General features: G+C 43.9%; 1 protein-coding gene across 1 annotated transcript in view; it reads right to left on the bottom strand.

Moving 5' to 3' along the window:
* Nucleotides 1-19,994, bottom strand: part of NCF4 (neutrophil cytosolic factor 4) — a 65,580-nt gene extending 45,586 nt beyond the window's left edge. The window contains exons 1-5 of the mRNA XM_073642731.1: nt 19,902-19,994; nt 15,228-15,290; nt 10,712-10,796; nt 7,037-7,190; nt 6,709-6,779 (exon numbers count right to left, since the gene is read on the bottom strand). Coding sequence (XP_073498832.1) covers nt 6,709-6,779; nt 7,037-7,190; nt 10,712-10,796; nt 15,228-15,259 — 342 coding nt within the window. The 5' untranslated portion in view covers nt 15,260-15,290; nt 19,902-19,994. The remainder of the gene's footprint in view (nt 1-6,708; nt 6,780-7,036; nt 7,191-10,711; nt 10,797-15,227; nt 15,291-19,901) is intronic.
* Between the last annotated feature and the right edge of the window lie 271 nt (nt 19,995-20,265).

Raw genomic sequence — 20,265 nt, 5'->3', positions numbered from 1 at the left:
AATCTGTCAGCAGATTTTGTTATGTAATCTGAAAGCATCATGTAGGGACAGAGACCCTGATTCCAGTGATGTGTCACTTACTAGGCTGTGTTCTGCTGTTTCAATAAAATCATTGTTTTATCAGCAATAGATTCTCACTACAGGATAACCGGCCTCGTGCCTCCAGGTCTAACCCTGCCCATAGCACTGATTAGCAGCTTTCTGTCACTATACATTGTACACATAAAGCTGAGGTTGGACACAGCTCAACAACTGAGATCTGCTAGATCTGCAGCATTGGTTAGTGGGGCCGATCTGCAATACCAAACTGAGCCCAGAGGAGAGAGTGGCGCTGTTTCTGGAAAATAAAAAAGCTGTCCATTATCTTGCATAACAATAACCCGTGAAAAAATACTTTACAAAGGAGTTTTCACCAGTTTTAGCGTATTGAACTGGCCACATGACGGATTTATGGTTGCAGAGCTGAGTAAAATGTTGTTGTTTTTTTTTCATTTCTCTTGTGCATTGTGCAGATATTTTCTTGGAAAGTTTAAGTTATAATTTAAGATAAATCCAACTTGGTGTTACCAGAAATTCTTCTCTGGGGCGTGTACTTCTTCCCCTGTATGACACTGACCATTCATAAGCAGGCAGTAACATACCAAAGGGAAAAAAACATGCCTCCACAATAGGTTAGAGCAGATTTCTTAATGTGAGACATGTAATGACAGACAGTCTGCTCTCCTCAGTGATCTCAATGATAATAGATAATTACAATGTGTTGGGAATAGAGCAGAAAACAGTGTAGTTAGAAATACCTCACAGCTTTCATCTCTCAACAGTCACTGTAGGGGAAGGGGACGTACAGCTGAGCTGACAGCACTTTGAGAGGAGATCTGCAGCTGCAGACTTGTTTGTAATGAGACAAAGCTCAGCTCTGCTGTACTCTCCTCCCCAACATGACTGCCATGAGATGAAAACTAAGAGATTTTTTAAACACACTCATCTCTGCTCTACTCCCGGCACTATGTAATCACACAAAACTCTGCTGTGATATCAGCGAGGAGATCAGACTTTCATTATGTCTCACACAGGAGAGACTGCTCTTCTTTACTAACACCCCTTCAGCTTTCATCTCAAGGCAGCCAGTGTGTGTGGAGGGGCAGTACAACAGAACCGAGTTTTGTCTCATTACAAACACATCTGCAGCTCTCAAGATACAGTGCCTTCAGCTTTGCTGTATTGTGCCTCCCCACACACTGACTGCTGTGAGATGAAAGCTAAAGAAGTGTTAGCAATCTCTGCTCTACTCACAGCACTTTGTAATCACACATAGCTCTGCAGTAAAACTAGTGAGAAGAGCAGACTGTCTGTCATTAGATGTCTCAAACTGAGAAAGTCTGTTCTAAGCTATTGGGGGCGTGTTCTTTTTTCCACCCTGTATCGCTGCCTTCTTATGATTGGTCAATGTCATACAGGAGAAGAACAATGCAGCCCCAGAGAAAAATCTCTGGTAACACCCCGTTAGTTTATCATAGATTATAATTTAACCTTTATAAGCTAATGTGAAGACACGGGGGTCAGTGTGTGCTCTTGTCCGCTGACCTGGCTGTCTTTAGAAAGACCACATGGACCAGGGCTCATACTACTGAATGCCCACTTTCTTTTACTGTGGGCAGAACATTACTCAGACAACACAGGGTGAGGACAAAACAGTGTGGCAATAATTTATTGAACCACCAACAAACAATGACATATAGAACAGTCCCAGCAAATACCCAAGATGGTGCAAATTACAGAGTCCTCAGCCTTCCACTGGCCCGTCGGGAATAGAGTAGCTGTGATTTCCGGGCTTCCAGGGCCGACTATCCCCACCAGTAGCACCCCGCTTTTCGCAGGCACCCACAGAGAGGAGGTAACAACAAGCTTAGGAAACTAGCCGAGATAAGTGAGGTCTGAGGTCTGTGACCTGATTGTCCCAACCTGGATTCTTCAAGACATCTCTGAGGGCTCAATGGAGCTGATCTGTATTTCTCCAGCTGGGGCCGTAGTACCCTAAGCTGACATACTGTGGAATGACATCGAATAGAGGCAGAGACCCTCTTTTTATAGATCACAATTATCCTTTCAGCCATCATTCACAGGTCAAGGGTCAGAGATGAAGGTGGAAGAGGCTCATGACTCATTGTTTGAGCATTTAATCAACTTGCATAGTTTGTCCTCCATTGCTCTGCAAATCAACAACTCCCTGGGCTGGTATAATATGTAATCAACATATTATCAAAAAGTATTGCTCTGTGACTCTATCTTGCAAGATTTGCAGACAATAATTTGCAGTACATCTCAACTCAAGTGTCAACATTCAGGATTTTTCAAACAATAGTCTGTGTTAATCAACTAAAGAAAAACACCAATGCAAAAGTCAACATGAAGATAAAAGCATATAGATCCTGGCTTACTGAATTTGTCTGGCATAATTAAGACGAAAAGCTGTGGCGTCACAGCTGATATCTCCGCATGATATTCCATGAAGTTGTCAGTTTAACATGCTTCAACTACTGAAAGATCTTCTTTAAGCAGACATTTGAAGTCCATCAATTATTTTGCTGTAGCAACCTTAGGCAAAGGAAATACTGACTGTAAATATTTATTTCTTATACTTTCTTATGTGGCGCCAGCATAATTGCCAGTGGTTTTACACACATTATCTGCACTGTCCCCATTGGGGCTCACAATCTACATTCCCTATCAGTATGTCTTTGTAGTGTGGGAGGAAACCGGAAAACCCGGAGGAAACCCACAGAAACACGGGGAGAACATACAAACTCCTTGCAGATTTTGTCCTTGGTGGGATTAGAATCCAGGACCCCAGGTCTACAAAGCAAAAGTTACTATGTTGCCCAAAAGTCTTTGCCCCTTTATCTCCAATGCAAAATGTTACTTTAAGGAACCATTTTCATATTGCTTATACTCTGCTAAAATATTTATTTCATATTACAAGCCAAAATAATAATAATATGTATAAACAGATTATTACTGACAGTGACAGCACAGCAACCTATAAATGGAAAAATGTTCCATTTTCTATATATTTGTACAGCAAGCAAACCTCTGAACGTGGTTACTATGTAACTACCACTACAGTATAATCATAAAATCATAGCAGAAATACTTTAATATCAGACTAGACAAATCAGTCAAACTCAGAACAACTCGCAGAAATAAAGCTCAAAAAAATGAGAAAGCGAGAGGAGGGTGTGTAAAGAAATGTGGCAAAATACATAGTACCAAATAAAAAGGCTAGAAACGACTTCCTTCCCTTAATTTGAAGGGCTTATTAATGGGAGTGTGTCGCTCCCAAAATCAGAGGCAGGAAAAGTCCCAAAAATGCAGAGTGAGGGGCCGTAACATGCCCAATGTTAGACTGGGGTGCCAAGGGCCCACCAGTAACCAATGGGTACGCCTTGTTGTGCTGGGATGGCTTTTATGCTTTTTTGATCAAAATGAACCCCTTTACCACCTTGGATGTATGAGTACATCCAAGGTGGTATCTCTGCACTCCATGCAGGCTCTGGCGCTGAGCCCGCATGTTACCGGGCACATGACAGCTGATCTGTACAGCTGTCATGCACCCCTAACAGCCGCGGGTGGAATCGCGATCCAATCACGGCTGTTAACTAGTTAAATGCCACAGTCAATCGCTGACAGCGGCATTTAACATTGCCGCACCAGAAGCGCGTCACTAGTCCCACCCATCGGTGCCCGTGTCACATGACCGCAGGTCGCCAATGGGTTAGCATGACAACCTGGGGTCTGCAGGAGACCCCTGCGGTTGTCATTGCCGGGATGCTGTGAGCGCCGCCCAGTGGTCAGCGCACATAGCTAGTGAGCACTTCTGCTGAAGCCCTGCTGTATGAAGCACAGGCAATTAGAAGATCACAGCTTCTAGTCTCCCATGGAAACTATTGAAGCAAGTGTAAAGTAAAAAAAAAATGTTTTTAAAATATTTAACATTTTTTAAAAAATATAAACGTTCAAATCACCCCCTTTCAACCCATTCAAAATAAAACAAAAATAAATCAAATATACACATTTGGTATCACCGCGTTCAGAATCGCCCAATCTATCAATATAAAAAAAGAATTAATCCGATCGGTAAACGGCGTAACGAGAAAAAGCAATCAAAACACCAGAATTAAATTTTTTTGCTCGCCGCAACATTTAAATAAAATGCAATAACGGGCGATCAAAATATCGTATCTACTCCAAAATGGTATCAATAAAAACGTCAGCTCAGCGCGCAAAAAATAAGCCCTCGCCCAGCCCCAGATCCCGAAAAATGGAGACGCCACGGCTCTAGGAAAATGCCACCATTTTTTTGTGTGCAAACTTTGGATTTTTTTTCACCACTTTAAATTAAAAAAAAAACCTATATATGTTTGGTATCTACGAACGCGTAATGACATGGAGAATCATAATGTCTGGTCAGTTTTAGCATTTAGTGAACATGGTAAAAAAAATTGTGGGATTGCACTTTTTTTGCTATTTTACCACACTTTGATTTCTTTTTTTCCATTTTAAAGGAAACGATATGACAAAATTAATGGTGTCATTCAAAAGTACAACTCATCCCGCAAAAAAAAAGCCCTCACATGGCCATATTGATAGAAAAATAAAAAAAATATATGGCTCTGGGAAGAAGAGGAGCAAAAAACGAAAGCACAAAAACGGAAAAACCCAAGGTGGTGAAGGAGTTCATTGAGTGCCCTGTGTTATTTACGTGTACTGTTACTATGTACTTATTTACTTGCTGGAGGGTTTATGCTCATTTTTGTTTTTCTGTTTCTTTCTTGGGTTTCTAAAACCATCAAGCAATTTAAAGAAGTGACATGCCTATTCACCTGGCATTTTCCATTCGGAAGATGCTCTATACTTTATAATTCTCAATACTTTTAGTACAATTATATTTTATTTTTTTCTTACCTAAAAGCATGTTTTTTGAGGCTAAAAATCATTTTTGCATTTGGACCTCCTTAACAAGTTTGCCCCGTTTGGCTTTTACAGGCTCTTTGTTTCCTGCACATTCAACTTTGATGTGGTCCACGGTCATAAATCTATTAAGAGCGGCTCAGAAAAGAACAGATAAGAGAGCTTCAAACTCCCAGTCATTCAATCTGAATTAGCTCACTGACAGATTCGCAGTTAACTTATTCTGCAGCCATCACAGAGGTTATAGAAAGTAAATGGTGGCAATTTTTTAATGAATCCCAATTGAAAATAGGAGTTTTAGCCCAAAATGCATGCCTTTAAGTAACACATTGCTCTATGTTCACTGAAATCAATGGACTTTCCATGTAATGCTCGGAACTGCAAAACAAGAGGCATTATGTATAGCCACTGACTCACCCCCAGGGCCGTGGGGTACTCGGCAGCCGGGCCTCTGGTTGCCGGGGGATATCACGGTGGCTGGCCCGGTCCGTGACCCAGGGCGGTCAGTAAAAATGGGAAGAGTATTATATGGGATTGGAATGTTCGTGACGCCACCTGTGGTGTCTGATGAGGATCACCAGCGCTGCGACAGTCCTCTGAGGCAGATGTTGGGTCAGTTTGTGATGGGACAGCTCCCCACAGGTGGAGCAGGCCTCATGGCAGTGTAGTAGTAGAGAGTGGGTTGCGCTGGGCGTTATGGTGCAGGGGGAACGATAGTGCCGATGAAGAATGGACGGAGGCAGTGCAGTGCAGTCATCCAAGATTTTACTCACAGTTCTTAAGACACTTCACAGGTGCACTATACAGGTAAAGGCCTCCCACGTCGCGCTGCATTCACCGGGCAGGGGTCCAATCCTTCCTCAGGCAACTTGGGAATGCCCGGCAGAACCCCACTTTCTCGTGTTCCTATTTTGACCGTCTTCACACTGGTCCTTCTCCCTCCTGCTCTGCGCTGCCCACTCTCAGTCCTGTTCAGGTACTCTGAAGTCCCTCCTGTCCGTCGGAGTTACACAGAATTGCTTGACCCTCAGGGGACTAGAATGCGGCTGCGATCCCTCTGTCTTCTGGCAGATGCGGGGTGTACGGGTGCCTTCCTGGACTCGCCGTAGCCCCTGGGATCCCTTCTCAAAACGGAGCCTACTCCCTGCTCCCCTCCGGGGCCTCCTGACCTGGCCCTACTTGTGGAGCAGATCTCCTAATGAGACGCAGCTCCCGGACTGTTCTTCTGAACTGTCCCAAGCTGTTCTTCTGCTCCCACTCACTAGACTGCCACCCTAAGATGGCTTCCCTATTTTATACTCCTACCAAAGTTCTCCCTCTAACTACTTCCTCCACCCACACCCACTACTGGTTCCCCCTACCTTTGGGTTCCCCCCACTCCAGCCAGGGTCAGGGCTCAGCAGCAGCGCTCTGCATGTTGCCCCTCCAGCCGGCCTGGAGCAGTGTAGTGTTGGATGCAGGTGTTTGGGGTTCTGTGCAGCACTCCCTCCTTACCTGAGAGAAGGGAGACACCACACCTCTGGATGAGGTGCAGTACCTCTATGGCAACTGAACCCTCAAGGGCGCCACAGCCACCATTGACTCTCGCTAATACATGAGGGTCCTTCTATTAATACAGAATTCCCTACTAAAGTATTTTCAAATGGAAATGTGTTTTCTAACCAGATAACCTCTTTAAATAATTGGTTATTTTTTGTATGGAGGACGGTATTGGAAGGTAATGGATTGTAGCCACTATACCTTCATATAGGCATTCAAAAGCGGAATGCGACTCTCAGCAATTTCCTTCTTGTTCCCAACATAAATCTTTCCTGCAAGACAAGGTTATTAAATCCATTACACTGGGCAAGGCTCACATAACAGCTCACACAACAAGTAAATGTTAAATTAGGCTACGGAGAAATGCAGGTCCCATGACAATGGTCATTGACTAAAGGTACAGAGTGCACTGACCAAAGCTCATTGCCAGAAAACAAAGAACTGCTCGATCAGTCCCCAAGAGATCAAGTAATTCAATTACTCATTCACTGCGTGATCTGAACCAACTGGAAATACTATGTCTACTTACCAGGTAATGGTGGGAGGGTGCAGATATAAGGGACTGTGCCATTCTCAGGCCCATAATTGCCGTCAAGCTTGGCGTGCAGAGTGAAGAACTGGCTGTATCTTCTATATATGAAATACTTAGATCCACCTTTTGTTTTGACCTCAATCACAAATGTCTGCAATAGCAATTGAAATAAATAACAGTGGTGATGTCATGGGTGTGTCAGATGTGACAGACAGTCGCCCTGCAGTTGGTTGCAGGAGATCTCTTTGTTTGGCATTACAGACACCTTCTTAGCTGTCTCACTCTAGGACCCAGCGGCTACCTCCCTCCTGCTCTAATTGACAATTAGGCCTGGGTGTTTAAATACTTCCTGGTTGCTACACAGAGGTGCCGGTGATATTCACATGACCCCTTGTGAAGGCTTGGAGCAAGTGCAGTTCTTACTTCCTCTCTGGTGCTAAGAGGACGTGTGTGCCATCTCTCTGAATTCAACTCAAGCTAAGCTACTTCCCCCCTCTTCCCTATCCAGGGCCAAGCGCTAGGGAAATACAGGGATAGGTGCCTGTGCGGAGATTGGTGAGGAACCTCGGTAGGGAGAGACAGGGTGATTGCAGATCAGCCTAGGAGGTCTCCACTTCCACCTTTTCCTAGTATCTGGGCTCCCTTCCCCTCATCCCTTCATGTCACACTTTGTCTTTCCTACACTGTGCATGACTGGTGACCACTATAACCCAAGGATCAGTGATCTTACTGTGATGGAAGAAGATATAGAGATCATCACTAAACATAATTTAAATTCAAGTAGGATTTCCTTGGATTATTAGATATGAGTTGAAAGATCATCTGAGATGTACAAAGACAGTGGTCACTTGGGTCAAAGATCAAATTTTGCTTTGATGCTCTAATAAGTTCGCTGAGCAGCAAGCAATGACCTTTAGTCACACAGCATCCTTGGGGCAATAGTGATGAGATTGGGATCACAAAAAAGTTGCAAATATATTTTCCAAACAACTACATCAATTCGAGTAGCAATTAGGCTGGTGCCTGTTTTCCTGAAGTGGTTTCGCGAGGTTCGCCTTTGCTGTCGTTCTTGCAGCGGCTCCGGCTTTATACTGTGAAGTAGAGAGAGCGGGCAGCTTCCGAACAAAAGCCGTCTGAAGAATGAGAATGTCACTTCTTTTACCCGCTTCAGGGGTTCCGAACCTTGAAGCAGGTAAAAGAAGTGACATAAGACAGAGCATGTGCACAGCAATGTCATTTTGACATTACTGTCCACTATGTTAATTTTTTGGGGTGCTTTTAAGGATCTTTTTCAAGCTGATTTCATGCTGAATCCGCATGCACATAGTCATAACAGAGTTTTTTCATGACTTAGGCTTCATGATTATGGACTCAAAGTGCCACGGTATAGTGCTCCACATAGCTCTCACAGTTTTAGAAGAATTGTCACAATAAAAACATACTGCTTATGAAATCGGTGGTATGGGGTGGTACGGAAAGGCACCGAATGAAAAAATAGTTTCTGCCATTTTAATACTGATGACCTGTCCTTAAACCCTTGAGAAAGCAGACAATTTTCATCTCTGAGATTTGTTTCTTTTCGTCCACTTTGTCCAAGAGCCACATTTCTATTTTTCCATTGGCATACAGCAGCTCTACGAGAGGTTGATTTTTGGGCAACAAGTTGTAGTTATGAATGACATTATCACTTTACCATATGATATACTAAAAAAACAGGGATTGAAATGGTGAAAAAAAAAAACCTGCAATTCTATACACCTTCTCCATGATGCAATAGTATGTCATCACGGAACAGGAAGGAGTTAAAATAGACCATCAATAAAAAATAGACGGGGGGGCCAAACTTTCAGTACATTCTGGACACCATGTATTTATTAGCCATTGTGCTGGGCAAGTCAGTTTTGTTGTATTCATTATGTTCAATGTTTTGGTGTATGAAACAGTGTAAACAATAAAGAAGCGGAAGTGCTCACTTGGGTGGAGAACTCCTTCAAACAGCTGATCAGTAGTGATGAGCGAGCGTGCTTGGGTATCGTGTTATCCGAGCATGTTCGGGTGTTATCCGAGTATTTCGGGCGTGCTCGAGTAATATGTTCAAGTCCCTGCAGCTGCATGATTCGTTGCTGTTAGACAGCAGCAAAACATGCGGGGATTGCCTATTTGTTAGGCAATCCCCGCATGTTTGTGGCTGTCTAAAAGCCGCGAAACATGCAATCGCGAGAGCTCAAACATTACTCGAGCGCGCCCAAAATATTTGTGTAAGCACGCTCGCTCATCACTACATCAGCTTTGGTACCTACCAAGAGATGGACACCCAACGATCTAATATTGATGGCCTATCCTAAGGATATGTCAAGAATATAAAATCCTGAACAACCCTTTTGAGTGCAATAAATGTACTATTGTATAACACTCGTGTGCGTGAATTTTTGTATCTACATCGGGCTTCTGTTTTATTTGTAAAAAAAAAAAGTTTCATTTACCATTTTCTACAGTTTTTCAATTGTCTTTGGGGAAGATTTACTGATAATGTCTAAAAGGCCGGGTTCTCAAAAGTGTATAAAAAAAATCGTCCAAATTTCATCCAGAAAAAATGGATGATTTTCATTTATATGCTTGGTCTATTTTGAGCCCTGGTAGGCACATAGCCTTTAAGTTTTCTTGTTTTAAAAAAAACCAGACCTGCTCAAAAAGGAAGCTCAAGATCTTCTGTGTACAAATAAGGTTGTATTCACACTGCATTTTTTTCCCAGCATTTTTGAGCAGCTCCGCTCCTAAAAATTTTGAAAAAGTGCTCAGAAGAATCTTCTCATTAATTTCTATGGAGATTGCTGTTCATATGCTCAGTCTTTCAAAACTGCCAAGCAGTTAAAAGTGTCACGTCCATTATTCAGTTTTTTTTCCACTAGGAAGATGCTCTTTACTTTACAACAGAAGTGAATGGAAAAGCTAACAAAAATGGCCAGAAGATATCTAGCCAACTTTTTGAGCATTTTGTTAACTGTTTTCACCTAAAAAAAAAAAAAAAACAGAGACAAGCAATTTTCTGAACAGTCTTCCACTTGAAAAACAAATGTTTTTAATAGGTGGAAAAAGACGCAGTGTGAAAAATTCAACCTTTGTTGCTTCAGATGGTAAGGGACTGTCTGCTGAAATTACTAGATCCTTTGACAGGTATGGTTTACATCTACCTTAAAGGGGTAGTCCAGAGGATGAAAAGTATTTAATAGGGCTCAGTCTTGTGGAATGGAACATTTGCCTATCTCACGCAGCTTCAGTTCTGAGGTTTACCTGGTTCCTGCTGGTTTCCACTTCCTGCACACCGGAAGTCCAATCAGCCAATTACTGGCCACAAAGGTGACCCGTTTCTGTCTTTGATTAGCTGAGCAGGCAATTCTGGACATTTCTGGTGTCTCAAGATGGTACAGGAAGTAGAGACCACGGGGACATGGTAAACATCAGAAAGGGAGCTGCAAGGTATTGTTGAGGTTACTATTTTTAATTTTTAATCAGTCTAAGCCCTTTTATAAATGTTTCATTGTCTGGACAGCCTCTTTAAGATCTATGAGCCACAATTTAAAGGTCCCCAGGTCCCCATCCTTTTATATGCAGATAGTATAATTTATGTTCTTTTGGGGAAAAGAGGAATACTCTGATATAAATTTTTCTTACATAGTATACTGAGAAACCACTTCTCTCTTCTATATCTGCTATATGGGCGGACACAGCAACATCTTCTGGAAGCTGCTCAAAGTCACTAGTGCAATGAAAACAAAGTACATAAAAATCAGAAACACAAATGAGTAACAGATGTTATAATGAATATATATATCTGTATAACCACACACAGTAATTGTCTAATCTGCACTGGACAGATAATGTAAAAAGCAACTACTGACTTGGTGCTGACTTAGTAAGTGATCAGTTAACCAGAACACATCTATGTATGGTCGTATTTGCCAATAGATGCAGGAGGTCAAGTGCCTAGGGCGGCAGATTGCCAGAGGTGGTGTTAAATATCTAGAATTTTTTTTATTTTATTTTTCTATCTTTTCCCCCCATCCTCCTCTCTGACTTCTACTAAATTAGCATCTCAAGAGCGGAAGGTTGGGGTAGGGCAAGGGGGTGCTATTAGCAGTAAGCTGAAGGGAAGTAGCTCTTCTGCGGTATGTGTGATTTGAGTGCTGCTCTGATTGGTGGAGCAGCAGTCACTGTGATGTTCCTCCACCAATCACAGCTAAATATACTCACAGCACCACTAAGGAAGCACCCCAGGCTGCTGACCCTGCACACCTCCAGCAAGCCAGGGTTACCTCGCCCTGCAGTGCACCATTTAAGTGTAAGTACAACACTTACACCACAATTAAATGCTTCTGTGACCACTTTGTTATTGCACACCGCTGATCTAGTGCACTCAAGAGGGAGTAGTGAGGAGTGTAGTGGCTGGAGGGAAGAGATACAGTGGTGTTGGGACATGGGCACAGTTTTGGGGATGCAATGTCTGGGCAAGCCTCTGCAGTCTTCACCACCTTCAGAACACCACGGCATCTTCTACTGTCCTGTAATGTAAGTAAATTTACTACTTAAGATGATGTATTTTGCCTTAATTTGGAGAGCAGTGCAGTGGGATGTGGAATGGAGATCGGTTGCGTTGTCGAGGGTGGGGGTGCATTACCAGGATCAGGTCATAATTCCCTCCCTGATGTTACTGTGACCACACTGTGCAAGTTGTACTTATGCTCCCAGTTAGGTGATATCTTATTGATCGTTGTGGGTTTGACCGCGGGGACCCCCGGCGATTGGCAGAATGGGGCACTTTTATTCCAGTTAGAATGGAGCAGCAGTGCACATTCTCATCCCCTGCGCTCAGCTTTTTTTAGGAGCTCCATAGAGAATGAATTGAGAGGTGTTCGGATATGCACATTGCCGCCCCATCCAAACTGGGATAAAAGTGCCCCATCGGAGATAAAAGTTCCCCGTTCTGGTTGTTTACACTGGAGAATGCCCATTTAAAGGGTTCTCTGGCACCGTTTACTTCCTCATCAGGAGCTGAGCGGCACTGATTATGTCACGTGTACACATATCTACGAGGATTGCAAACCTGTAATATTCTTATGAATAGGATGAGTGCATGATGCCTTCCGATCTGGCAGCTTTGTATAGATGCAGCGTCATCAGCATCAAGAGGCCCTTTAAGGTTATGTTCACACAGCAGAATTTTTCAATAATATACAGCAGTAAATCTGCATCAAAAGGTGTGGATTTTGCAGTTGATTAGCTTGCGAAAAATGACAGGGCATGAGTAAAAAAACACAATATTCACCCCCTCCATGGCTTTGTTGCCTTGTCCCCCACCAGTCTCAGTATAACTAGGCCTCCTGCAATGATGTTCCAAGGTGACCTGCAGCCCTCCATGGAATGAGTCAACATCGTAGTGTGGCGCCCCTGAGGGTTTGACCGCCACAGGGATGCTGCACCTCTTTAATGGGGTGTAGTGTTCCTCCTCTGAGGTAAGAACAGTGCGATGGTAAGGACCCTTCCTTCACATCCAACACCACACTTCTCCCACCAGAGGGAGCTAATAGGCACTAGTGTGCTATCCCTACTGGGAATTGGGAGACTGGGGAACCAAAAGTTAGGGGAACCAATGTAGTGGGTGAGGGTGGAGGACTCACATTTAGTTTACACTTAATATTTGATATTTAATACACAGCCATCTTGGCTCTTGGTTCTTTTGACTTTTCTTGTAATGTGATCTCCCTCCCTGAGAGTGGATCCTGTGTGGACCTGCAGAGGATGGAGACACAGCCTTCGTACCCTGGCCTTGGGTCGAGGGGCAGGTTGCAGATAATGAATGTCTCAACCCGGTCAAGAACCATGACCAAGAAGGCCCGGAGCTTAAGAGTGTAGCTCCACCGCAAATGGATCCCAGGGAGGATGCAGACGGACCGGTGTACGCCACCTGTCCTCTCTATGCTGATCTAGTCAGAGGGATTCCGGCTGCAAAAGGGGTAACGGCCCCCGACATCTGATCTTGCTACTCTACGTCCTGGTCAGGGAAGCCCGGGTAGGCCCTGAGGATCCCACCGGGTAACGGACGGAGCGGAGCTGCCACCCGTACCCTTGTTCTGTGCATAGTCCAGAGGGAGACCTGGCCTATCTACACACAAACAGACAGGAGAGGACTCAGTCTGAAGTTTAGGAACACTCTGAGTGGGGTCCTGATTAAGCACTGGAATTATTCGGAGGTTGTCGGACCCCCGTCCCTGGTGACCGCAGAACTCCGTGAGGAGCAGGGAGAAGCCTTGCAGCTGTACTCTCCACCGTGAGTAAAAACCCTGGAAGTCTACCCCTATGGCCTCCGGACTCTTTATTTCTTCACCGCACCACACAGCACCAGAACTTCTACACTACGACTCCCTCCATCCTCGTCTCTGCCCTGAGGCCCTGCTCCGCCTGTGGGGAGTAGTACCATCTTCGGCTGCCATTACAACCCGCCTCAGAGGACTGCAGCAGCGCTGGTGGCCATCACCAGACACCACAGATGGCGTAGTCGAAATACCACTCAACCCTGAAAGCCCATTACATCTTTTTTTAATGTGACGGCCCTGGACACCGAACCGGTCCAGGCCACGACTGCTTCCCCCAACATCTGACCTGGCTCCGAGTAACCCCACTTCCCAGAGTGAGGGCTGTGAGCGTCACAGTAGGAGGCCTGGTGCAGGGTTTAACATATCATTGGTGCAACCTGTGCGGCAGCACAGGTGCCCAAGAGGTAAGGGGGCCCATTTCTATCTCCAAAGCAGGTGCAATTTAGCATTTTTAGGAGCTCTTGGGCTGCAAAGGGCCCATATATTGTTCTTGCACAGGGGCCCTTTTCTGTCTGTGTCCGCCAGTGGCCTGGTGGTACTGAGACTGGTGGGGGACAATGCAACGGAGCCATGGAGGTGCCAATGGAGGTGATTATAGTGGGCTTTTTATTTATTTTTTATTTTATTTCCTGGTTGAAAGTAATTTTTTTCCCTTGACGCAGATTTTGCTGTTAATCTGCAGGTATATGCAACAATCTACGATTAGAGATTGTTGCAGAGAAACATGAGGCCCCCATAGACATTAGATGGTCAGCCAATCCTGCCACAATGAGCAGGTTAGGATGACTTTCACCTAATGTATATGGGTGGCAAAAGGTGTGGGTTAACAGGTTGCTGCCACACTATGGTGGATGTGCCCCCAGGATGTTTTTTAAATTGACTGTAGTTAAAAGCAGTTTCATTATTAATGGTCGCACAGATATGCAGTGTTAGGGCGCAGTCAGATGCCAGTGTAAACTAGACCGAGTGTAGGGACTGGCCAGTGGCTCTCCCGACCCGAATGTTACAGCTGCATGTTACAGCTGCATAGAAATACATGAAGCTGTCACGCTCAGGTCGGGAGAGCCGCCAGCTGCGTTGCGACATCGGTCCGAACCTGCCAAATCTCATAGGGTGTGGTAGATCTCCCAAGAACACATTAAAACAAAGCACTGATGACCAAGCTGGGTGGACACATGGAGTGACTTTAAGTTATTAGAATACTGCTATTTGCTATCATTCGGAACCCCTATATTCACGAAGGGTATAAAATATACAAACACTCCAGCAGTCACTGGAGATTGTTGGAAATCACAAGCCTGTGTATTTCTCTGTTCTCACAAGCCTTAAACTGAATCCCCAAACCTTCTAAGTTGGAGTTATGTTTTGGACTGAGTCAATTTGAAAACCGTGATCTAACAAACCCAGAAACTGACAGCAGCTAGTAAGGGTGGGGCAAGGTGTCTTGGTACCCAAGATGATGGCTTCAAAATGTTCCCCCTAGCCTCTGTTCCTAAAATTCAGCATAGGGGCTGTCATATCTTTGGGATGGTCTTTCATTAATTTTCTATTTATGCAACTTTTTCAACCAGTACTTAAAATTAGAAAGTTTCTGTTTTTTTCTATCCGCAGCTCCTATGTAATCTTGTATTTGTGTCACCCACATAATTCAGAATAGGTGCAAGACGGTTAGATATTTTTATGCACAAAAGTTTTTGCAATGTTTCTTTTTTTTTAATTTAAAATGTATTGGAATATTAACAAAAATGGGTGCAAATATTGACTTTTATGCTGTTTAGATTATGTCATTGATTTCTGATAAACTGTATGTCACTTACCTTTCATCCCTTAGCTGACGAGGGAGAGACATGATCAGTTGGATGACTGCAGCTATGTCTACCCTGTATTAATAATAATTAAAAAAAAATATTTAAAGGTGTTTTCCAGTAGAAAAAAAATATACACATGTTGCAACGCTAAACTGAACTTGCAAGACACGCTATGCCGTTATCATAGTAAGCATACACTATTTACATAGCGCCATTGCTCATTCACATTATATTAAACCAGCCCCTTTTCCTCTCTTTCCATAAGTCCTGAGAAAGAAGCGGGCTGGTATGGCTACTGAAAGCGTCCAGTCAGTAAGCCCCCTTCAGCACTCGCTCTTGTGCTGAACTCAAGTCACAAATTAATCTTCTGGGATCAGCACTGATACATTATAAGAAATATCTAAAATATTGCAACATCTACACATTACACCTACAGCAGCTTTTCTGACCTCCCATTCAACATCCATTGGCATTAATATGGATCGGACCCTTTGCATCTATAAAAGCTTCCACTCTTCTGGGAAGTTTTTCTGCAAGATTTTGGAGTCTGTCCAAAGATTTTGCCCATTCATCCAGAAGAGCATTTGTGAGGTCAGACACCAAAGTTGTACAAGTTGGCCAGGATCACAATCTATGTTCTAGTTCATCTCAAAGGTGTTTAATAGGGTTGAGGTTGGGGCCAGTATATGGTCTAGTCAAGTTCTTTCACATCAAGTTCACCCAAGCATGTCTTTTTGAACCTTGCTTTGTGCACTGGGCACAGTCATGCTGGAAGAGCAAAGTCTTCCCACAAAGTTGGAAACTGCAATTGTCCAAAATGCATTGTTTGCTGAAGCATTAAGATTTCTCTTTACTGAAACTAATGAACCTAGGCGACCCCTGAAAAACAGCTCAATAGCATTTTCCCTCTTCCAGCAACCCTTACAGATGGCACTATACAGTCAGGTAGGTAATGTTTTCCTGACATTCACCAAACCTAGACTTGTCCATCAGGCTTTCAGATAGCTCATCACTCCACACAACACAGTTCAACATCTCCGGAGTCCAATGGTGGTGACCACTGGTGAGCTGACACCACTCCATCCAACACTTGGTATTGTGCTTGGTAATGTAAAGCTTGCATGCAGGTGCTCAGCCATGGAAACCCATATCATGAAGCTCCTGGTGCACAGTTTTTGTGCTGGTGTGCCGGTGTTAATGCCAGAGATAGTTTGGACTCTGCAGTTATAGAGTCAGCAGAACGGTGATGACTTTTATGCCCTCTGTTACTCAGCATTCTGCAAACCTGATCTGTAACTTTAGATGGTCTCCACTTTATTTCCTAAACTCTTCTACTTTTCAAGAATACCACTCACAATTGATTGTAGAGGGGGATGGAGAAGTGTGAGAGGACAGTATGGGGGAGTGTGTGATGGCAGCATGGGGAGGAGTGTGAGGGAACAGTATAAGGTGGGAAATGTGTGAGGGCACAGTATTGGGGACGTGAGAGAGGACAGTATGGGGTGTGTGGTGACAGTATGGGAGAAAAGTGTGAGGTGACAGTATGGGGGAAGTGTGAGGAGAGAGTATGGGAGGAATAGTATAAGGGGACAGTATGGGGGAAATACTATAGAGTGAAGGGACAGTATGGAGGGAAGTATGACAGGACAGTATGGGGGGATAGTGTAAGGGGACAGTGTGGGGGAAAAGTGTAAAGGGATAGTGTGAGGGAAGAAATGTGTGAGGGAACAGTATGAGGGAGAATAGTGTGAGGAGATAGTATGGAGGTAGTGTGAGGGGACTGTATATGTAGAGAAAAGTGTGAGGTGGCACAGTATACAGATTTGGTTGTGTGAGGGGACAATATAGAGAGTGGGCAGAATAGAGGGGACACAGTGTGAGGGAACAGTGTGAAGAAAGGCCTAGTATAAAAAGGAGAGGCCATGTACCATAAAATGGACAGTGTTAGGGTTATATTTTGTGCATAGAGCACAGTGAGAAGTAATTATTCAAGAGCACACTGTAAAGCAAAAAAATAAAGTAAAGATATCCCCTTTAAGCTATGTATAGGAGGGGATGTCAAACTGAATTTTTTTAACCGATGCAGGAAAACCCAAATACACCTTTGCTCTTGGGGGTTTTGCTTTCTTTAGATTGACATGTTATGTTATTAGTTGAACTTGATAGATTTGTGTCTTCTTTCAACCTTAAAACTTTGAAACTATTACAGGACCAGCTCAAATTCAGTGAGCACTTTAGAACGAGCTATTCTGTCACAAATGTCAGTAAAGGCAGACTGCGTGGTGAGAGGCCGGATTTTATACACCTGTGGAAATGGAAATGAAAGAAAAACATAGGGTGTCCCAATACTTTTGTCTATATAGTATAAAACAAAAAGAAAGTAATTCAGCTCACCTTCCTTCTGGCCAGTAGTCACAAAAGATACGGCGCACAGAAGTATGCAGGAGAGTTAGTCCCGGTAAAGGAAAATTTCCGAGACACTAGAGGAGCTAGAATTCGGGAAGCTAGATTTTAACTAGTTTTACAAGTCTTAGATCCTCTACTACCTTGGACATTTTGTCAATATAGTGTAGCTTGAGATAAGGGCAGCTCTCTTCCTTCTTTAACTACACTGCTCAAAAAAATAAAGGGAACGCTTAAACAACAGAATATAACTCCAAGTAAATCAAACTTCTGTGAAATCAAACTGTTCACTTAGGAAGCAACACTGATTGACAATCAATTTCACATGCTGTTGTGCAAATGGAATAGACAATAGATGGAAATTATTGGCAATTATAAAGACCCACTCAATAAAGGAGTGGTTCTGCAGGTGGGGGCCACAGACCACATCTCAGCACCAATGCTTTCTGGCTGATGTTTTGGTCACTTTTAAATGTTGGTTGTGGTTTCACACTCGTGGTAGCATGAGACGGACTCTACAACCCACAGAAGTTGCTCAGGTAGTGTAGCTCATCCAGGATGGCACATCAATGCGAGCTGTGGCAAGAAGGTTTGCTGTGTCTGTCAGTGTAGTGTCCAGAGGCTGGAGGCACTATCAGGAGACAGGCCAGTACACCAGGAGACGTGGAGGGGGCCGTAGGAGGGCAACAACCCAGCAGCAGGACCGCTACCTCTGCCTTTGTGCAAGGAGGAACAGGAGGAGCACTGCCAGAGCCCTGCAAAATGACCTCCAGCAGGCCACAAATGTGCATGTGTCTGCACAAACGGTTAGAAACCGACTCCATGAGGGTGGTATGAGGGCCCGACGTCCACAGATGAGGGTTGCGCTCACAGCCCAACACCGTGCAGGACACTTGGCATTTGCCACAGAACACCAGGATTGGCAAAGTCACCACTGGCGCCCTGTGCTCTTCACAGATGAAAGCAGGTTCACACTGAGCACATGTGACAGACGTGACAGAGTCTGGAGACGCCGTGGAGAGCGATCTGCTGCCTGCAACATCCTTCAGCATGACCGGTTTGGCAGTGGGTCAAGTAATGGTGTGGCATTTCTTTGGAGGGCCCCACAGCCCTCCATCTGCTCGCCAGAGGTAGCCTGACTGCCATTAGGTACCGAGGTGAGATCCTCAGACCCCTTGTGAGACCATATGCTGGTGCGGTTGGCCCTGGGTTCCTCCTAATGCAGGACAATGCCAGACCTCATGTGGCTGGAGTGTGTCAGCAGTTCCTGCAAAATGAAGGCATTGAAGCTATAGAGTGGCCGGCCCGTTCCCCAGACCTGAATCCGATTGAGCACATCTGGGACATCATGTCTCGCTCCATCCACCACAGACTGTCCAGGAGTTGGCGGATGCTTTAGTCCAGGTCTAGGAGGAGATCCCACAGGAGACCATCCACAACCTCATCAGGAGCATGCCCAGGCATTGTAGGGAGGTCACACAGGCACGTGGAGGCCACACACAATACTGAGCCTCATTTTGACTTGTTTTAAGGACATTACATCAAAGTTGGATCAGCCTGTAGTGTGTTTTTCCTTTAATTTTGGGGGTGACTCCAAATCCAGGCCTCCATTGGTTAATAAATTTGATTTCCATTGATGATTTTTGAGTGATTTTGTTGTCAGCACATTCAACTTTGTACAGAACAAAGTATTCAATGAGAATATTTCATTCATTCAGATCTAGGATGTGTTATTTGAGTGTTCCCTTTATTTTTTTGAGCAGTGTATATTAGTAAGGTCTACTTACACAAAGGGATCGGTGGTATCTGAATATTTCTCTGTTTGGTAAGACTCATTCACAATTTTCTAAATGGATAATAAATTTTATCAACAGTGGATTACATATATTATTGTTCGTTTGGCTCATTAATATAGGGCAACTTTCAATATGGCATTCAGAAAATAAAATGACCAGGTTTACATTTTAGCAATCATTTGAGTTCAGTCGTTACACTTTCAAAAGTGTCAGATTTCTAAACATTTCTCCATTCATAGCGCAATGCACAAGGAAGTCAGCGTGTAATCTTCCTCTTACTTCACAGGAGCACGAAACTGTCAGGACTGTACCCGAACACATAGCTCTAACACATCGTACACAGCTTAGACACATCATCGGCTTGCTAATCTGTCATAGAAAATACAGTTTACATGGATCACCTATACGACCTGCACATAGATTACCCCTGAGTCCCATCTCGAAGCCAAAAACTCTACAGTCCCATGCTGCTCCTGTCTCTCACCTGTTCCACTGTCTGGGAACACCACGACGGGTTTACTCTTGTCTCTGTCAAAGAAGGAAGTGTATAGAATAAATTGTGAACAAAAGCAGAAGGAGAGTTATAGGAAGTGGTGACACAAGTCAGACCAAGCCTCCCCTTCCACCGGCATGCTCTTTTTTGACTCTTCCTATTTACAACACTGATATGGATACTGGAGATTTAGTCATATGTGTAAGAAATTTTTAACATCGGTCACATTCATGTTTAATAACTGATAATTACATGGTTAACAATACAATCATACTGCAATATATCTGTATCTTCCTAACAAGGATCCCAAAGTCTAAATAAACTATCGTTCAGTAGTTTTGATCAGGGGAGGTTT

The sequence above is a fragment of the Phyllobates terribilis genome, unplaced genomic scaffold (assembly GCF_046119375.1).
Source record: "Phyllobates terribilis strain yellow unplaced genomic scaffold, ASM4611937v1 Scaffold_8__6_contigs__length_399053987, whole genome shotgun sequence".
NCBI classification, from domain to species: domain Eukaryota; kingdom Metazoa; phylum Chordata; class Amphibia; order Anura; family Dendrobatidae; genus Phyllobates; species Phyllobates terribilis.
Note: the sequence above shows the minus strand (reverse complement) of the source record. Positions and strands in the feature narration are given on the sequence as shown.